At 37.2% G+C, this 20,230-nt stretch overlaps 2 protein-coding genes across 7 annotated transcripts in view; one reads left to right on the forward strand and one right to left on the reverse strand.

The window, feature by feature from the left end:
• On the forward strand, nt 1-18,787 carry LOC127866008 (multiple inositol polyphosphate phosphatase 1-like). Of its 5 annotated transcripts, XM_052406192.1 has the most exons (5): nt 1-392; nt 12,596-13,441; nt 16,030-16,160; nt 16,456-16,589; nt 17,984-18,787. In XM_052406192.1, exons 2-5 carry the CDS (start codon nt 12,685-12,687, stop codon nt 18,438-18,440), a joined length of 1,479 nt encoding a protein of 492 aa, XP_052262152.1. In that variant the 5' UTR covers nt 1-392; nt 12,596-12,684; the 3' UTR covers nt 18,441-18,787. The 5 variants fall into 5 exon arrangements, with proteins under 5 accessions (XP_052262152.1, XP_052262151.1, XP_052262150.1 ...); XM_052406191.1 differs by lacking the exon at nt 12,596-13,441 and having other exon boundaries at nt 246-1,238; XM_052406190.1 differs by lacking the exons at nt 12,596-13,441; nt 16,030-16,160 and adding an exon at nt 3,925-4,055 and having other exon boundaries at nt 254-1,238.
• Nucleotides 11,505-20,230, reverse strand: part of LOC127866025 (centrosomal protein 20-like) — a 16,648-nt gene continuing 7,922 nt past the window's right edge. The window contains exons 5-6 of one of the 2 annotated variants that reach the window (XM_052406261.1): nt 20,138-20,182; nt 11,505-11,579 (exon numbers count right to left, since the gene is read on the reverse strand). In XM_052406261.1, the coding sequence (XP_052262221.1) occupies nt 11,566-11,579; nt 20,138-20,182 (59 nt within the window). In that variant the 3' untranslated portion in view covers nt 11,505-11,565. Of the gene's footprint in view, nt 11,580-19,356; nt 20,183-20,230 lie in introns of those variants that run through there. The other variant, XM_052406260.1, reaches the window with a different exon arrangement.

A 20,230-nucleotide genomic window follows, 5' to 3' on the forward strand; every position in this document is an offset into this window, starting at 1 on the left:
ATTATGCAAAATTGTCTTAAATGTGAAGTCTGTTATACAACAATGCTTTAGGTTCAATTTCGTTATGAAAAACTGTCTTTACATTTGAAGTCTGATATACAACAATATTTTACATTCAAAATATTCGTCGCAGATGTCGACCAATTAAATCCATGTATTACGTTACAATTCCATTTAGCTTTTCGTTCATATGAATAATGGGATAAAATACATTCATAAAAATACAGTTCGATACGACTACATCATTCGCAAGTGGAACGCGAACCTATCAAATCATTTTGACAGTCCTGGCTCGTTGGGTGAACAACACATAGTTGTGCGTTTAATTGTACCCGAGCCTCACTGGAATACCAGTTGCTGATACAGTTGCCGTATATAAATGAAATAAACCGGTACGTTTCTCCGGTTAAACGCGAAGAGTTTAGTATACAAACGAAAGTTATTTGATTGTAAATTCAAAAGCTAGATAAAAACAACACAAATGAGATTTTTTATTTTGTGGGTTGCTGTCTGTGTGCATGTGGGTCAATCGGATGTACCCATTGTCTCCCGATGGGACGTGTTTTCCACGAAGACACTGTACCGTTGGGCGCACGATACCACCAGGCCGAACCCGAACAGTGACTACGTCATCAGCTACAACAACGGCACGTGCCGCGCGGCACACGTGAACATGGTCATCAGGCACGGAGCGAGATTCCCGACCAAGGGAAGTATTGCGGATGTGCACGAGCTTGTAGAGAAGTTGAAGAGGAACAAGCGAATCGATCTTTATCCTGAAATAGATTCCTGGGTATCCCCATACCATGCCGACTTGGAAAGCATGCTTAACAGTGAAGGGGTACTGGAGCAGTCAGCTCTAGGCCAGAGGACTTACACACGATATCAGAGGCTGTTTGATTTGAACGGCGATAGCGCATCCTTTGTCTCTACAAACAAACAGCGGACAAAGGCAAGCGCCAATTCGTTTTACAATGGCGCCTACAACACTTCCGGCGGATGTCTGGTCAGGGAGACGGAATGTGTTAATCCGCTGAAGAAACCGCTGCCGAGTTTGATCATCGACGACCACCGCTTAAGATACTATGACTCGTGTGAAAGTTTTGAATCTGAGACATTGAACAACAAAACCAACATGGCCGAGTTTTCGAATTATGAGACTACCGCGGATTTTATAAATATTATCCAGTCTATAAAAAGTAACCTAGGTATAAACGAAAGTGTCGGGCTCAACGCAGGTATAATACGATTGATAACATATGTTAAATATAATATAAGTATGAATTAATATGTTTTCGGCAATGAAGAAACTACCGGCGATTGTTCGCACATGTGGTTAGCGTGTGGCTATGATATTAAAAACATGTGTTAGTGAAAAACTCATTTTGAATGATAAATAATCAAATTATAACGAACATCAGCTTTTCTTAAAAAACAATCACTATAAAATATATATATATATATATATATATATATATATATATATATATATATATATATATATATATATATATATATATATATATATATATATATATATATATATATATATATATATATATATATATATATAACAAGGTATTCAACTCAAATTCACCCGAAAACGGGATGCATCGCTTTGAACAAATGCTGGGTCAAATTTTAAGAAATAACATGTATTATCGTGTTATTTCTTAAAATTTGACCCAGCTTTGTAAAAATCTTGCAAGATATGTACATTTCCAGAAAAGAAATTCATCTCTGCGTTGAATAAGACCAAGTTCGTGAAAATCGCTACCGATGAAGTTATAGTTGTTCAAAGCGATGTACCCCGTTTTCGGGTGATTTTAAGTTTAATACCTTGTTAAATATATGTTTGATAGTAAATATTTTTTTTTTCAGAGAAGCTGATTTTTCGTTATAATTTGATAATTTATCATTCAAAATGATGTTTTCACAAATAAATATCATAGCCACACGCTAACCATATGTGATTGTTCGCTGTTTCCTGTACTTGTATTATAATGGTTGCGAACTAGTACAGACACTTGTACCGAGCACAATATACTAGTAACATATTTAAGATCGTCAGGCATTTATGATCGGGTCGATTGTAATATATTAGAAAATTGAACGTACAAATGCGTTAAAATGTTGATATTGGGACTTGTGACATTTGAAATAAATAGTAAATTTCAGTTTGTCAGGAACAAAGGACTATTTACGAAATTAAAATAGTCCGTGAAAGTCCAACTGACACTGCAAATAAAAATGTTATAACAGAGTTATATATGATGGTGGAGGTTTTCTCTGTGTTCATCAAAATAATTTTTTGTTAACTAAAACCAGTGCATGGTGATATATGAATAACCATCATTTAAGTTCGACCTTCACATCGTACATTATACAAATGGAATATTAATTAACCTAACTTAGTGTGGTCATAGCGTAATTTAGTATGCCGTTCTTTTAAAGTGAAAATTTCACAATATGGAGTGTGACCTTCACTTCATTATAAAGTATTACTTTCAAAGCATTTATTATTTCCCTTACATTATTTTATAAGACCTCATAAGTCTAAATTTGAAATTGTTTAGTTTGACAATCGCTTTTTTTTTGTATTACTATAACTAAACTATGTATGACGTTGATTCAGTCTGACTTTCATATTATTGAGTCTGAGATATATTTGTTACTGGTAATGACATTCACCATATTCAGTATGATAGAACGACAATCACGTTTTAACCGAATCAAATATTAAGCTTTACCTGTATGAAAAATGGGTAATAAAATGTGGGATCGCAAACGTAGGCGGGCTCGAGAAATGGGTGCGGCCCGTTTATTCTTTGTTCGGGGCATTCAGTTGCTCTTAAATTATCGAGTTTTTTTAACAACGTAGCAGAAATGTAAGCATGAAGAGAACCATACTTCGTAGATGCAAAGATAAATAAATGAAATCAATCCGTTCACTTTGTCCGGAACTTTAATTTGTCCAGCATGGATGGATTTCCAACAACTTGACAAACGTGACAATTATGAAGAGTCGTTAAGATAGAGCCTGACCATCAACTCGAGCCTGACCTTCAACTCATAAGTCTGACTTATGGAATATAAGCTGAACCATCCCAGTATACGTCTGATCTCCCCCTTACAAGTCTGACATCTGACATTAAGTATGTATGTTTGACTTTCGCCATATAAGTCTGACCTTTGCTTCAGGAGACTGACCATCGATATATAGGTCTGACCTTCGCCTTATACTAGGAAATCTGACCTTCGCCTTATACTAGGAAATCTGGCCTTCGCCTTATACTAGGAAATCTGACATTCGCCTTATACTAGGAAATCTGACATGCGCCTTATACCAGGAAATCTGATCTTCGCCATACACTAGGAAATCTGACATGCGCCTTATACCAGGAAATCTGAACTTCGCCTTATACTAGGAAATCTGACCTTCGCCTTATACTAGGAAATCTGACATTCGCCTTATACTAGGAAATCTGATATTCGCCATATACTAGGAAATCTGAGATTCGCCTTCAACTAGGAAATCTGACCGACTTATAATAGGAATTCTGACCGTCGACTTACACTAGAAAATCTGACATTCGCCTTATACCAGGAAATCTGATCTTCGCCTTAAACTAGGAAATCTGAGATTCGCCTTCAACTAGGAAATCTGACCGACTTATAATAGGAATTCTGACCGTCGACTTACACTTGGAAATCTTACCTTCGCCTTTTACCAGGAAATATGACCTTCGCCTTATACTAAAAATTAAGACCCTCGCCTTATACTAGGAAATCTGGCATTCGCCTTATACTAGAAATTATGACCTTCGCCATATACTAGGAAATCTGGCCTTCGTCGTATATGTTTGACAATCGCCTTATTAGTATGATATTCGCCAACTACTCTCGACCTTCACATTACTCCAGATGATGTGTACACGCTGTACGACCTGTGTGCCTATGACCAGTACACCCTGAACCCCAACATGCCGCCCGTGTGGTGTCGTCTGCTCAGTGACGCACAGAGGGAGGTGCTAGAGTACGGACAGGACATCGAGGTGTGTTGTGTAGTGAAGGTGCATAGATTTGCACTAGTCATCTGCGTAATAACACCACATTGAATGTTGATTACGCCATCGCGATGGTTTGTTGGATAACAGTTTTCACAAGTAACCTGCCCCAATCTTTTATCTCATGAGGTACATACTGCATTTTTTAAGTATAGTTTGTCTCAGTAATTTGCTCTTATTACATTCTTTTCTGCGATGTAAGTGAAGTGTATTGGACAACAGAAAATATCAGTATGTGATGAGAATAGTGTAGAAAATATTAAGCACTTAATCGAACTTCGTCCAACAGACTGAGTTGTGCAGCCGCGTTCTAATGGACGCGTTGACAAAGGAAAGCAGTGGGTTTATACGACCTATGTCTTGTTTCAGTATTTATCACACAAATTAGCAAGCAACGATTTAGATATACCATACTGTTAAATAGCGTCCACAATCATACGTTGTTCATACCTGTCATTTTATTTCCCTATTATATAATTTTTTATCTGAATGATATCTGGTTTCAGACATGGTATGAGAATATGTACTCTCAGCCCATTAACAGCGTCCTGGCCTGTCCGCTTGTACGGTCCATGTTCGAACACTTGGAGGCCAGCATGAATGACTCTTGGAACTACAATCAGACAATACTCGACAACAGGTGCGTATGGATAATGTTATTGGGTTCATGAGTTGTCCGTTTACATGTATGATGACAATTCAATCAACGAAAATAAGTTAATTAACATGTTTTGTGTGTAAATATGATCTGTTCAAACAGCGTGTCTTCGCAATATTTATATGAGATCCTATATGCAAGAACGATAACCATTTTGATTGTAAACAATAACTTTTTGTGCGTTTCAAAGAAAAAGTTTCCATTATCCGATGTGCGGGCTTTTTGCAAAGCGCATATGCATACAATCTGTTTAAATAATATTCATTCAGTTGTATCATGTACTTTGTGGGAAATTACTATTTATCAGTTAAATGTTTGTCACCGTATGCAATATAAAGCATGCGCCATCAGTTGCATTAAATAACATGCGACTTTTTGGGTCTGTACGTAATCCTGCATGCTTGTTTTGTTCTGTTTGCATGTATTTTTTAAGGCTTTTAGCTCGACTATTATATATGAAATATATATAGTAGAGTTATCCTACTCACCCCGGCGTAGGCGTTTCCGTTCCCGTTCCCGTGAGCGTTGGAATGTTGAAGTTTGCGTACCACCTCAAATATTTCCTATGTCCCTTGACATATTGCTTTCATATTTTGCATACTTCTTTACCAACATGACCCCAACCTATAAATAAGTACAGACAACCGTATCAAGCATTTTATAAGAATTATTGCCTTTTTTCACTTAGAATATGCATATTATTGATCAATCTATCTTAAAGTGATATATGTTCTCAAATATGTTCTATGTTCTTTGACATATTGCTTTCATATTTTGCATAATTCTTTACAAACATTACCACAATCTGTAAACAGGAGCAGACAACTCTGACAAGCATTTTGTAAGAATTATGGCCCTTTTCCACTTAGAATATGCATTTAATTGATAAATCTATGTTAAAGCTTGCGTACCACCTCAACCATTTTCTATGCACCTTGTCATATTGCTTTGATATTTTGCATACTTCTTTACCAACATGACCCAAATCTATAAACAAGAGCAGACAACTGTAACAAGCATTTTGTAAGAATTACCGTATGTTCTTTTTTTATACTTAGAAAATCGAAAATTTTGTAAAGTTTTGTGTTTAGGTTCACTTCATTCCTAAAGTATGAAAGCTATTGCTTTCATACTTGCAACACTTACTAACTACCATAAGGAGACTGTGCAGGCAAAGTTATGTAACTCTGACTGGCATTTTGACAGAATTATGGCCCTTTTATACTTAGATAATTTAACATTTGGTTAAGTTTAGTGTTTTTGGTCCAGTTTACTCCATTAAAGTATCATAGCTATTGCTTTCAGACTTGGAAAACTCGCTTACTATTGTAATGGAACTGTAGAGGGAAAGTTGCATAACTCTTGTTGGCATTTTAACAGAATTATGGCCCTTTTTGTCTTAGTAACTTTGAATATTTTTTTAAATATTGTGTTTAGATCCACTTTACTTCTGAAGTATCAAGGCTATTGCGTTCAAACTTCAAATATTTTCTTACTATCATGAGGGTACTGTACATGGCAAGTTGACTTTGACCTTGACCTTTGAATGACATTGACTCGCAAGGTCAAATTAATAAATTTTGCTTAAATAGCCATAAGTTCTTTATTTATGATCAGAATTGATTCATACTTTGATAAAACAACACTTACCTCACATACCACAATGGACTCCACCCAAATCATCCCCATGCCCCATCCCAGAATCCCCCCCCCCCCAAAAAAAAAGATTAGCTATTGTTTTCCTTTTTTGAAAGATCATCTAATAGATGACCACATTCCCACATTATACCCTCTCTCCACACCCCCACCCAGACACCCAAAAAGATTTTTTCCTTTGAAACATGGTATAAAAAAAGTTATTTTATTTTTGAAGGACCGATCGACCATCCCACCCAAGTTATTGCTATCAAGCTTGAAAATAAATCTTATTTGTTTGTTTTATGTCTTTACAAATGCTCAATAGATTGTGGAAAATATACCTGAACTCAAAATCGTATATAAAGTACAACTTCTTTGAAACATAAGCGATCAATATGTTTCAATTATGGTCCTCTTCCACTTAGAATATGACCATATTACCTGACCTTATTGAATATGAACAATTTCCCCATGATGGCTAATAGCCCCGTCACACCGGACCGGCGTCCTTACGGCGACCTAAGACTGTGTTTATGGAAATTTCTGAATGTCGTAGTAAGGACGCCAATGACTTTTTCGGTAAAAATGCTGTTTTTCGCCTTCCCGTCACACCAGCGTCCTGGTTTATGGCGTTTTGCACGTTCTCACGGCGTGCTTAATAAGTCCCTGGCGACCTTACCGCGTTCGTACTGCGTCCTTAAGGCGACCAAAGCCGACCATACGGCGTCTGAGCGGCGTCCTTTGCGTTCTTACTGCGTTCTTATTGCGACCATAGTCGTTCTGAGGACGCAATAGACGTACAAAGGACGTACTAATGTCGCAATATGGTCGCCGTACGGTCGCCTTGCAGTCAATTATCATTTTATGGGGGTTGGAGCGGCGACCACACGACGTCCATGGCGACCTTACAGCGACCCTACCACGTCCCTACTACAACTACTGCGCCTCTACGGCGTCCCTACGACGTCCTTAACAGAACGACGTAAAACGCCGGACTTCGGCGTCTACTTTGAACATGTTCAAAGCGGTCGCCGTGGGCTCGCGTCCTGAGCAATTTTCGGCGTCCTCACTGCGTCTTTTTGCGTCCTTACTGCGTCCCTCCGGCGTCTATGGCGTCCTCACTGCGACCTGGGTCGCCGTAAGGACGCACTAAGGACGCCAGTCCGGTGTGACGGGGGTATTACGATATACTGTCAAGCACTCGAATAGTCGAGCGCGCTGTCCTCTGACAGCTCTTGTTATATTTATAATATATTTAAACTGATGCTTAAATAAGAAGTATAACTTAAGAAATACTGACGTTTTAGACAACAGAAGGTATGTATTATTTAATAAAATAGCCTGCCTACCCTGAAGACAATAGAGTATGATATCGCGTTTATAAATATACATATGCACTTAATTTATTACGAGTGCAATTTTCTACTTCAGGGAGCCACATTTCGCTCATTTGTTTTTTAGAAAATTTGTCAGGATTTTTCTACATGTAGGCCAATACCTTTGTTATTAATGTTAATACACAGTTGTTTCAAATTGGACTTTGAATTTTTTTTTTCAATTTACTTACCCTATATTAGTTGATGCTAAAACAACGAGCACTGCTCCAATGGTATTACACTGCTCACAAGTTATCGGGTTTCCTGGGGTGATAAAACTAGTATTCAATTATTCTTAAATTACTTTTATTTATAAAAGCTGTAATATATATCGGAATTTTTGTTAATGTTTCTCTTGATTTTAGTTATACTGTCCAAAATCATAAAATCATGTTTGATTGAATAAAGAGTGCGTACACGCTGAAGCCACGCGTGATAACGCCATATAACAGAGGATCGCGCGATAATAGGAGATCCTTCGCTTTGCTGTTTCCAATCTTTGTTTATTGATAGATCTTTGAATAACCAGCTGAGCTAAACAATTTTAATCTGAATACCACGTGAAAATGACAGATCGCGTACGTGCATTATGCCAGGTCGATGTCGTTGGCAGTTCGTTATCAATGTCCGTACTGCTTAAAGGGGGCCTTTTCACGTTTTTGTAAATTGACAAAATTGAAAAAAATGGTTTCAGATTCGCAAATTTGGCCCAAATATAAATTTCAAGACTTACTTTCTTTGTATCAAAAGGTAAATTGGTACGAGTACTGTTTGAACTTGACGAATTTCAATACAATTTTGTCACACTATTTGGTGAAGAGAAAACTTTAATTATATACATAAATACCGTTAAGCTTAAATGTATATTTAATAGAGTGAAAACATTAATTGTAATACTGTTAACCAAACTGCTTTAGTGTATTGCTTCAATATCCAGGTACAAGGTGGCCGTGTTCCAGTTCGCCCACTCGGAGACTGTGGCGACTCTAATGGCAGCGCTAGGCCTGTACAAGGACACCCGACCCCTCCTGGCCACCAACCGCGCCGCCATGACCAACCGCCTCTTCAAATCCAGCACGCTGCTTCCATACTCGTCAAATCTCGCGTTTGTCCTGTACGCGTGCGACGTGAACCGGAATGACGTCAACAGTACACGTGTCTTTCTTCTGCAGCTGTTCGTGAACGAGCGGGTAGTTCGCATCCCCGGATGTAGCACGGATGCTTGCCCCTTTGAGGTCGTCCGCCAACGCTACGCCGAAGTTATCAATAATTGCAACATTAAAGATATTTGCGATGACGACAAAAATGGCGCCAGTGGCGCCAGTACCATTTTTCCGCCAGGGTTGGTGGGGTAATTTTCTATATAGGCCTATTGTGAATACTTTGGAACACCTTATTTTTAAAGTCAGTTTTGTCATACCATAATTTGAAACATTTGCTGAAGAGTTTTAATGCTTGTTTCTTTCCATCTTAGTCTATCAGGTGAGCGACCCAGAGCCCTTTGGGGCCTCTCGTTCTTAAAGGGATCTTTTCACGCTTTGGTAAATTGACAAAATTGAAAAAAGTTGTTTCAGATTCGCACATTTTCGTTTTAGTTATGATATTTGTGAGGAAACAGTAATACTGAACATTTACCATGGTCTAATATAGCCATTATATGCATCTTTTGACGATTTTAAAACCTAAAAATTATAAAGCGTTGCAACGCGAAACGATTGAATAATTTGGAGAGTTCTGTTTTTGTCGTTAAATTTTGTGAAACTACGAAGATTGCTTATATAAGGTATAAAATACGTCATGTATGTGTACTCGGCGGAATAGCTCAGTAGGCAAAAGCGTTTTTACTTCAGGACTCTGGCAGGACTCCAGGGGTCACTGGTTCGAAACCTGCTCCGGGCAATGTTCTTTTCCTTTTTTAAATTTTATTCTTGATTTTTTACTGGAGCTTTTACGATCCAATGTTTACATTTATCAATATAAAGCATTTAATGAATAAGTTAAAAAATGCCAAAATCTGTGAAAAGGCCCCTTTAATCTGACTGGCGTAGTTTTCGTTTTATTTTTAGGTTTAATTATAATAATCTTGTAAGCTTTTTTTCTGAAAACTATTCGCATTCAACACGTTACTTGACCCACACAAGATCGTTAGATTTTGGTGGCATTTCAAACAATGTATAGACAATAAAAACATTCTGCCGATCAACGGATTTTTTTAATCACCAGAGCAAAAGAACATACCAATGTGTCTCAGCAATGTCGATGTAGGCTGTGATTAAAATTATCATGCACGTTTCATACAGCTGAAGTCATTTTAAATTAATTGACGAATGAATTGAACGTAGTAGCAAACTTTCATTTTATAAGATTTGAGCCGTTTTCTGGAAAATGCATGGCCGCACCTGCTTAACAAGGGCAACATTTTCAACATATGCTTGTAAGAGAATAACTTTAACCAAAATAATACTTTAAAGCGAAAAGTGTAGTCCTTGATTATTCTATGCGGATGACACAGGCTAATCAGGGTTGATGCATTACCTACATGCATTAAGCCCGCTTTTCTCAGAGACCGACTCATACATTTTCGCAGGAAATGGAGTAGTAGTTGTCGCTATTACATGATCCAGACACTGCTTTGGAACGGGATTGAATATGCAGTACAGGTAAATGTGCACTTTCTCCTGAACGTGTGGAGAGCAAGTGCATTTCATATAAAGCAGAAATTGATGGAAACAGCGCGCGAAAATATAAACCAACTTATTTTTTTGTGTCCACATTTATTTCAAGTATGTGTGCGTACATTACTCATGACGCAGTTGCGCGCTTTATATATACCTATGTTAAATGCAAGTAATACAAAAGTAACAGATGAAATATTCTTAAATACAGTGTTAATAACAATGACTGCAATTACATACCCTATACACTAAGATTTATGATACAAGCATTTGTGTAAAAATGAATGCTATGACCATACTGATTTTATCCATGTGGTTGTGTTGAAAACCCAGATTAAACATACCTTTTTTTAATCATAATCAACACTGATTGGACAGTTTCATATTTATTTGGCGTCCAAAGATAGGCGCATACAAAAATATAAACCAGGTTGCATTGGATGACATATAACACTGTTTATGGAATCTCTAAAACAAATACTAATACATGTAACCAAAATTAACAATTATTGTATACATTGTAATAAATAAATTTATGTCATTTTATGCACATACAAATAACATGTAAATATATAATGTTATCTTATGTTCACATAATACATGTTCCGATTATGATATCGTTGTGGCATTTAACACACTGAACATAATATTTTAACAATTATTTGGCACCAAAGGTGCAACTTTATTAACTGCTGATTTGCTTGAATAAGCTTTCATGAACACTAAGTACGAAAGGGGGACAACCCACAATGAAAATGCCAATCTTTATAAAGACACAATTATCTCCTATTGTTTAAGAAATGTGTGGCATGCTTGGATTGTGCGAGACAGTCATTTATTTTCATAAAGCTTTTCTGTATCTTTGAATAAAAATTCACTTACACATAATTGGGGCATGTGAAATGTTCATATGGGAAACATTCATCCATTTTAATACCCAAACTTTTGTCCACCATTTATGTCTATCACACTGATATACCATATATGTTAATTCACACAGGTATTTTGTCGATCAACAGTAAGATAAACCACATGTCTATAACTCAATACTGAAGCATTACACATTCAAAGCTGTTACTAGTTTAATGCTGATCCCTATGGTGTCTGCATGTGAGTCACTTCCAAGGTACTAACAATTAGATCCAACAACTTCATTTTCTTCCACCTCGTATAACAAATGGTTCTTTATGTGGTTGATATTTCCTGTGGATAAAAAAATAAAGATAAGAAAATAAATAGGCATTTGCATCTCCAAGTTTTACTGTGGGAAGTTTCAATTGAATACCCAGAGTAGAATCAGCTATATGTAGATGTGTACCATTACAAGAGCATTATTGTACCCCAACCCCAATATTTGGGCTAGAAGTATAGCTCGGACTATTCTAAAAGTCGAATGGGTGATTTCTTTACACATAAACAGTTCTACAGCTTTCACTTGGATCAAAGTTAATTCAAATACATAATATGTTAGCCCTCTCCATGCCTACCCATTTCTTGTTCCAAATCATAAAGTAGTCTTGATCTTTGGCCTCTGTTCATCATGGTAACATTTTGTTATGAAATGTGTCGACTTTTGTTTGGTTTGTCGCTTTATTTGATTTTCTTTATTAGATCTAGTACTCTTACCGCTGTTATGTATGATCTTTGAGATCATACAAACGACAATCGGGTTTAATTTCATTACGAACATTTTTTCTTAAATATGAAGTCTGTTATACAACAATGCATTAGGTTCAATTTCGTTATGAAAAATTGTCTTTACATTTAAAGTACATTCAAAATATTAGTCGCAGATGTCGACAAATTTAATCCATGTATAACGTTACAATTCCATTTAGCTTTTCGTTCATATGAATAATGGGATAAAATACATTCATAAAAATACAGTTCTATAAAACAATATCATTTGCAAATGGAACGCGAACCTATCTAATTATTTTGCCAGTCCTGGCTCGTTGGGTGAACAACACATAGGTAGGCGTTTAGTTAATTACCCGAGGCTTTCTGGAATACCAGCACTCTGGATCAGCAGACGATTTATTTCATAAACCTATCAATCGTGATACATCGGCTATCTCGGATTCCTCCGTAAGATAGGTTTATGAAAGAAATCGTCTGCTGATCCAAAGTGGATTGGAATGCCAGTTGCCGATAAAGTTGCCGTATATAAATCAGATAAAGGTACGTTTCTCCGGTTAAACGACAAGAGTTTAGTATTCAAACGAGAATTATTTGATTGTAAATCCAAAAGCTAGATAAAAACAGCACAAATGAGATATTTTATTTTGTGTGTTGCTGTCTGTGTGCATGTGGGTCAATCGGATGTACCCAATGTCTCCAGATGGGACGTGTTTTCCACGAAGACACTGTACCGTTGGGCGCACGATACCACCGTGCCGAACCCGAACAGCAACTACGTCATCAACTACAACAACGGCACGTGCCGCGCGGCACACGTGAACATGGTCATCAGGCACGGAGCGAGATTCCCGACCAAGGGAAGTATTGAGGATGTGCACGAGCTTGTAGAGAAGTTGAAGAGGAACAAGCGATTCGATCTTTATCCTGAAATAGATTCCTGGGTATCCCCATACCATGCCGACTTGGAAAGCATGCTTAACAGTGAAGGGGTACTGGAGCAGTCAGCTCTAGGCCAGAGGACTTACACACGATATCAGAGGCTGTTTGATTCGAACGGCGATAGCGCATCCTTTGTCTCTACAAACAAACAACGGACAAAGGCAAGCGCCAATTCGTTTTACAATGGCGCCTACAACACTTCCGGCGAATGTCTGATCAGGGAGACGGAATGTGTTAATCCGCTGAAGAAACCGCTGCCGAGTTTGATCATCGACGACCACCGCTTAAGATACTATGACTCGTGTGAAAGTTTTGAATCTGAGACATTGAACAACAAAACCAACATGGCCGAGTTTTCGAATTATGAGACTACCGCGGATTTTATAAATGTTATCCAGTCTATAAAAAGTAACCTAGGTATAAACGAAAGTGTCGGGCTCAACGCAGGTATGATACGATTGATAACATATGTTTAATATAATATAAGTATGAATTAATATGTTTTCGGCAATGAAGAAACTACCGGCGATTGTTCGCACAGGTGGTTAGCGTGTGGCTATGATATTAAAAACATGTGTAAGTGAAAACATCATTTTGAATGATAAATAATCAAATTATAACGAACATCAACTTTTCTGAAAAAACAATCACTTCCAAGTATATATATATAACAAGGTATTCAACTCAAAATCACCCGAAAACGGGATGCATCGCTTTGAACAAATGCTGGGTCAAATTTTAAGAAATAACATGTATTATCGTGTTATTTCTTAAAATTTGACCCAGCTTTGTAAAAATCTTGCAACATATGTACATTTCCAGAAAAGAAATTCATCTCTGCGTTGAATAAGACCAAGTTCGTGAAAATCGCTACCGATGAAGTTATAGTTGTTCAAAGCGATGCACCCCGTTTTCGGGTGATTTTTAGTTGAATACCTTGTTAAATATATGTTTGATAGTAAATATTATTTTTTTTCACAGAAGTTGATTTTTCGTTATAATTTGATAATTTATCATTCAAAATGATGTTTTCACAAATAAATATCATAGCCACACGCTAACCATATGTGATTGTTCGCTGTTTCCTGTACTTGTATTATAATGGTCGCGAACTAGTACAGACACTTGTACCAAGCACAATATACTAGTAACACATTTAAGATCGTCAGGCATTTATGATCGTGTCGATTGTAATATATTAGAAAAATGAACGTACAAATGCGTTAAAATGTTGATATTGGGACTTGTGACATTTGAAATTAATAGTAAATTTCAGTTTGTCAGGAACAAAGGACTATTTACGAAATTAAAATAGTCCGTGATAGTCCAACTGACACTGCAAATAAAATTGTTATAACAGAGTTATATATGTTGGTGGAGGTTTTCTCTGTGTTCAACAAAATAATTTTTTGTTAACTGAAACCAGTGCATGGTGATATATGAATGACCATCATTTAAGTTCGACCTTCACATCGTACATTATACAAATGGAATATTAATTAACCTAACTTAGTGTGGTCATAGCGTAATTTAGTATGCCGTTCTTTTAAAGTGAACATTTCACAATATGGAGTGTGACCTTCACTTCATTATAAAGTATTACTTTCAAAGCATTTATTATTTCCCTTACATTATTTTATAAGACCTTAGAAGTCTCAATTTGAAATTGTTTAGTTTGACAATCGCCTTTTTTGTATTACTATAACTCAACTATGTATGACGTTGATTCAGTCTGACTTTCATATTATTGAGTCTGAGATATATTTGTTACTGGTAATGACATTCACCATATTCAGTATGATAGAACGACAATCACGTTTAAACCGAATCCAAAATTAAGCTTTACCTTTATGAAAAATGGGTAATAAAATGCGGGATCGCAAACGTAGGCGGGCTCGAGAAATGTGTGCGGCCCGTTTATTTTTTGTTCGGGGCATTCATTTGCTCTTAAATTATCGAGTTTTTTCAACAACGTAGCAGAAATGTAAGCATGAAGAGAACCATACTTCGTAGATGCAAAGATAAATAAATGAAATCAATCCGTTCACTTTGTCCGGACCTTTAATTTGTCCAGCATGGATGGATTTCCAACAACTTGACAAACGTGACAATTATGAAGAGTCGTTAAGATAGAGCCTGACCATCAACTCGAGCCTGACCTTCAACTCATAAGTCTGACTTATGGAATATAAGCTGGACCATCCCAGTATACGTCTGATCTCCCCCTTACAAGTCTGACATCTGACATTAAGCATGTATGTTTGACTTTCGCCATATAAGTCTGACCTTTGCTTCAGGAGACTGACCATCGATATATAGGTCTGACCTTCGCCTTATACTAGGAAATCTGACCTTCGCCTTATACTAGGAAATCTGACCTTCGCCTTATACTAGGAAATCTGACATTCGCCTTATACTAGGAAATCAGACATGCGCCTTATACCAGGAAATCTGATCTTCGCCTTACACTAGGAAATCTGACATGCGCCTTATTCCAGGAAATCTGAACTTCGCCTTATACTAGGAAATCTGACCTTCGCCTTATACTAGGAAATCTGACATTCGCCTTATACTAGGAAATCTGACATTCGCCTAATACTAGGAAATCTGAGATTCGCCTTCAACTAGGAAATCTGACCGACTTATAATAGGAATTCTGACCATCGACTTACACTAGAAAATCTGACATTCGCCTTATACTAGGAAATCTGACATGCGCCTTATACCAGGAAATCTGATCTTCGCCTTAAACTAGGAAATCTGAGATTCGCCTTCAACTAGGAAATCTGACCGACTTATAATAGGAATTCTGACCGTCGACTTACACTAGAAAATCTGACTTTCGCCTTATACCAGGAAATCTTATACTAAAAATTAAGACCCTCGCCTTATACTAGGAAATCTGGCATTCGCCTTATACTAGGAATTATTGCCTTCGCCATATACTAGGAAATCTGGCCTTCGTCATATATGTTTGACAATCGCCTTATTAGTATGATATTCGCCAACTACTCCCGACCTTCACATTACTCCAGATGATGTGTACACGCTGTACGACCTGTGTGCCTATGACCAGTACACCCTGAACCCCAACATGCCGCCAGTGTGGTGTCGTCTGCTCAGTGACGCACAGAGGGAGGTGCTAGAGTACGGACAGGACATCGAGGTGTGTTGTGTAGTGGAGGTGCATAGACTTGCACTAGTCATCTGCATAATAACACCACATTGAATGTTGATTACGCCATCGCGATGGTTTGTTGGATAACAGTTTTCACAAGTAATCTGCCCCAATCTTTTATCTCATGAGGTACATACAGCATTTTTGAAGTATAGTTTGTCTCAGTAATTTGCTCGTATTACATTCTTTTCTGCGATGTAAGTGAGGTGTATTGAACAACAGTAAATATCAGTAAGTGATGAAAATAGTGTAGACAAATATTGAGCACAACATCTGGTTTCAGACATGGTATGAGAATATGTACTCTCAGCCCATCAACAGCGTGGTGGCCTGTCCGCTTGTACGGTCCATGTTCGAGCACTTGGAGGCCAGCATGAACGACTTGTGGAACTATTATCAGACAATACGCGACGACAGGTGAGTGTGGATAATGTTATTGGGTTCATGAGCTGTCCGTTTACATGTATGATGCCAATTCAATCATGTTTGCTTAAATTAAAAGTGCGTACACGCTGAAGTAACGCGTGATAACGTCATATAACAGAGGATCGCGAGATAACAGGAGATCCTCCGCATTCTTGCTTTGCTGTTTCCAATCTTTGTGTATTGCTAGATCTTTGACTTAACCAGCTGAGCAAGCTGAACCGGTAAATAATCCTACTAGAATATGGTTGCATCATTGTTTAAATTTTTTTAATCTGAATACCACGTGAAAATGACAGATCGCGTACGTACATATCCGTCAGGTCGATGTCGTTGGCAGTTAGTATTCAATGTCCGTACTCGGCTGTTGACACTGCTTATCCCATTTATGCCTAGTGGACTCTCCCATCCTTCTAAATTGGATCAATTAATTTCCAAGATGAGGGATGTATAGTATATTTATTTCTTTTTTAGAATATTTCTTACAGAAATTCCTTCAAGCAAACAGCGCATCATGCGGCGTCTCATCTGGGTCTGCGCTGTTTTCCAAGGCTTTTTTCAAAACGCTAGGCATAAATAGGTTAAGAAGCATCATTTATACAGACTCAGTCAACATTCCTTAAAAATAAATGTGGCTGTTCTTATACAATACTAGAACGTTACTGACAACATGCGTTTAAGTTCACAAATCTAATATTCATTTTGGCAAATATTGGAGTTTTCTGCTGGAATCATCCCGTCGGTCTTTCACACAGCTCATTTGAATTTGTTGATCTGTTACACCGCACATGTGTATTTTGTGTCGCACACTTATAATCCGTTTTCTTCCTATTAGTATAAGTAAATGGGTCGTACTTTGTGAAAAAGGGGTTTAATGCATAAAGTGTCGTCCCATATTAGCATGTGCAGTCCGCAATCAGGGGCGACACTTTCCTCTCTTTTTAATTTTTGTTCGTTTCAAGAGTCTCTTCTTAGCAAAAATCCAGTTTAGGCGGACAGTGTAGCATATGCTTATCTGGGACGACACTTTACGCACATGCATTAAACCACTTTAATCATGTGCTATGGCCAACTTTTACAGACTCACTTTCTGTGTATCAAAAGCAAAATTGGTACGGGGACTGTATACAGTAAACTTGACGAATTTCAATACAATTTTGTCACACTATTTGGTGAAGAGAAAACTTTAATTATAGACATAAATACCGTTAAGCTTTAATATATATATATATATATATATATATATATATATATATATATATATATATATATATATATATATATATATATATATATATATATATATATATATATATATATAATAGAGTTTAAACATTAATTGTAATACTGTTAACCAAACTGCTTGACTGTATTGCTTCAATATCCAGGTACAAGGCGGCCGTGTTCCAGTTCGCCCACTCGGAGACTGTGGCGACTCTTATGGCAGCGCTAGGCCTGTACAAGGACACCCGACCCCTCCTGGCCACCAACCGCGCCGCCATGACCAACCGCCTCTTCAAAACCAGCACGCTGCTTCCCTACTCGTCAAATCTCGCGTTTGTCCTGTACGCGTGCGACGTGAACCGCAATGACGTCAACAGTACACGTGTCTTTCTTCTGCAGCTGTTCGTGAACGAGCGGGTAGTTCGTATCCCCGGATGTAGCACGGATGCTTGCCCCTTTGAGGTAGTCCGCCAACGCTACGCCGGACTTATCAATAATTGCAACATTAAAGATATTTGCGATGACGACGAAAATGACACCAGTGGCGCCAGTACCATTTTTATTAATCTGACTGGCGGAGCTTTCGTTTTCTTTTTAGGTTCAATTATAATAATCCTATAAGCTTCTTTTCATTCAACACGTTACTTGACCCACACAAGATCGTTACATTTTGGTGGCATCTATAGACAATAAAAACATTCTGCCGATCACCAGAGCAAAAGAACATACCAATGTGTCTCAGCAATGTCGATGTAGGTTGTGATTAAAATTATCATGCACGTTTCATACAGCTGAAGTCATTTTACATTAATTTACAAATGAATTGAACGTAGTAGCAAACTTTCATTTTATAAGATTTGAGCCGTTTTCTGGAAAATGCATGGCCGCACCTGCTAAACAAGGGCGACATTTTCAACATATGCTTGTAAGAGAATAACTTTAACCAAAATAATACTTTAAAGCGAAAAGTGTAGTCCTTGATTATTCTATGCGGATGACACAGGCTAATCAGGGTTGATGCATTACCTACATGCATTAAGCCCGCTTTTCTCAGAGACCGACTCATACATTTTCGCAGGAAATGGAGTAGTAGTTGTCGCTATTACATGATACAGACACTGCTTTGGAACGGGATTGAATATGCAGTACAGGTAAATGTGCACTTTCTCCTGAACGTGTGGAGAGCAAGTGCATTTCATATAACTGCAGGCATTGATGGAAACAGCGCGCGAAAATATAAACCAACTTAATTTTTTGTCTCCACATTTATTTGAAGTATGTGTGCATACATTAGTCATGACGCAGTTGCGCGCTTTATATATACCTATGTTAAATGAAAGTAATACAAAAGTAACAGATGAAATATTCTCAAATACAGTGTTAATAACAATGACTGCAATTACATACCCTATACACTATGATTTATGATACAAGCAAGTGTGTAAAAATGAATGCAATGGCCATACAGATTCTATCCATGTGGTTGTGTTAAAAACCCAGATTAAACATACCTTTTTTGAATCATAATCAACACTGATTAGACAGTTTCATAAATTTACTTGGCGTCTAAAGATAGGCGCATACAAATATAAAGGTTGCATTGGATGACATATAAAACTGTTTATGGAATCTTAAAACAAATAGTAATACACAAAACTGACAATTATTGTATACATTGTAATAAATAAATTTATGTAATATTATGCACATGTAAATAACATGTAAATATATAATGTTATCTTATGTTCACATAATACATGTTCCAATTATGATATCGTTGTGGCATTTAACACGCTGAACATAATATTTTAACCAATTATTTGGCACCAAAGGTGCAACTTTATTAACTGCCTTATTTGCTTGAATAAGCTTTCATGAACACCAAGTACGAAAGGGGGGCAACCCTTTGAAAATGCCACTCTTTATAAGACACAATTATCTCCTATTGTTTAAGATATGTGTGAATGCCTGGATTGTGCAAGACAGTCATTTATTTTCATAAACCTTTTCTATATTAATGAATAACAATTCACAAACACATAATGGGCATGTGAGATGTTCATATGGAAAACATTCATCCATTTTAATACCCAAATTTCCGTCCACCATTTATGTAAATCACACTGATATACCATTTATCTTAATTCACACTGGTATTTTGTCAATCAACAGTTAGATAAACCACATGTCTATAACTCAATACTGCAGCGTTACACATTCAAAGCTGTTACTAGTTTAATGCTGGTCCCTATGGTGTCTGCATGTAAGTCACTTCCATGGTACTAACAATTAGATCCAACAACTTCATTTTCTTCCACCTCGTATAACTAATGGTTCTGTTATGTGGTTAATATTTCCTGTGGCTGAAAAAAATAAATAGACATTTGCATCTCCAAGTTTTACTGTGTGAA

Source organism: Dreissena polymorpha, chromosome 2, assembly GCF_020536995.1.
Source record: "Dreissena polymorpha isolate Duluth1 chromosome 2, UMN_Dpol_1.0, whole genome shotgun sequence".
Lineage (NCBI taxonomy): Eukaryota > Metazoa > Mollusca > Bivalvia > Myida > Dreissenidae > Dreissena > Dreissena polymorpha.

What these genes read in the sequence shown, in the direction of transcription:
- LOC127866008 (XM_052406192.1), top strand. Translation starts at nt 12,685, where the DNA reads ATGAGATATTTTATTTTGTGTGTTGCTGTCTGTGTGCATGTGGGTCAA. An exon ending in AAGTGTCGGGCTCAACGCAG is followed by an intron (nt 13,442 to 16,029) that starts GTATGATACGAT and finishes ACATTACTCCAG; the next exon opens with ATGATGTGTACACGCTGTAC. An exon ending in AGTACGGACAGGACATCGAG is followed by an intron (nt 16,161 to 16,455) that starts GTGTGTTGTGTA and finishes ATCTGGTTTCAG; the next exon opens with ACATGGTATGAGAATATGTA.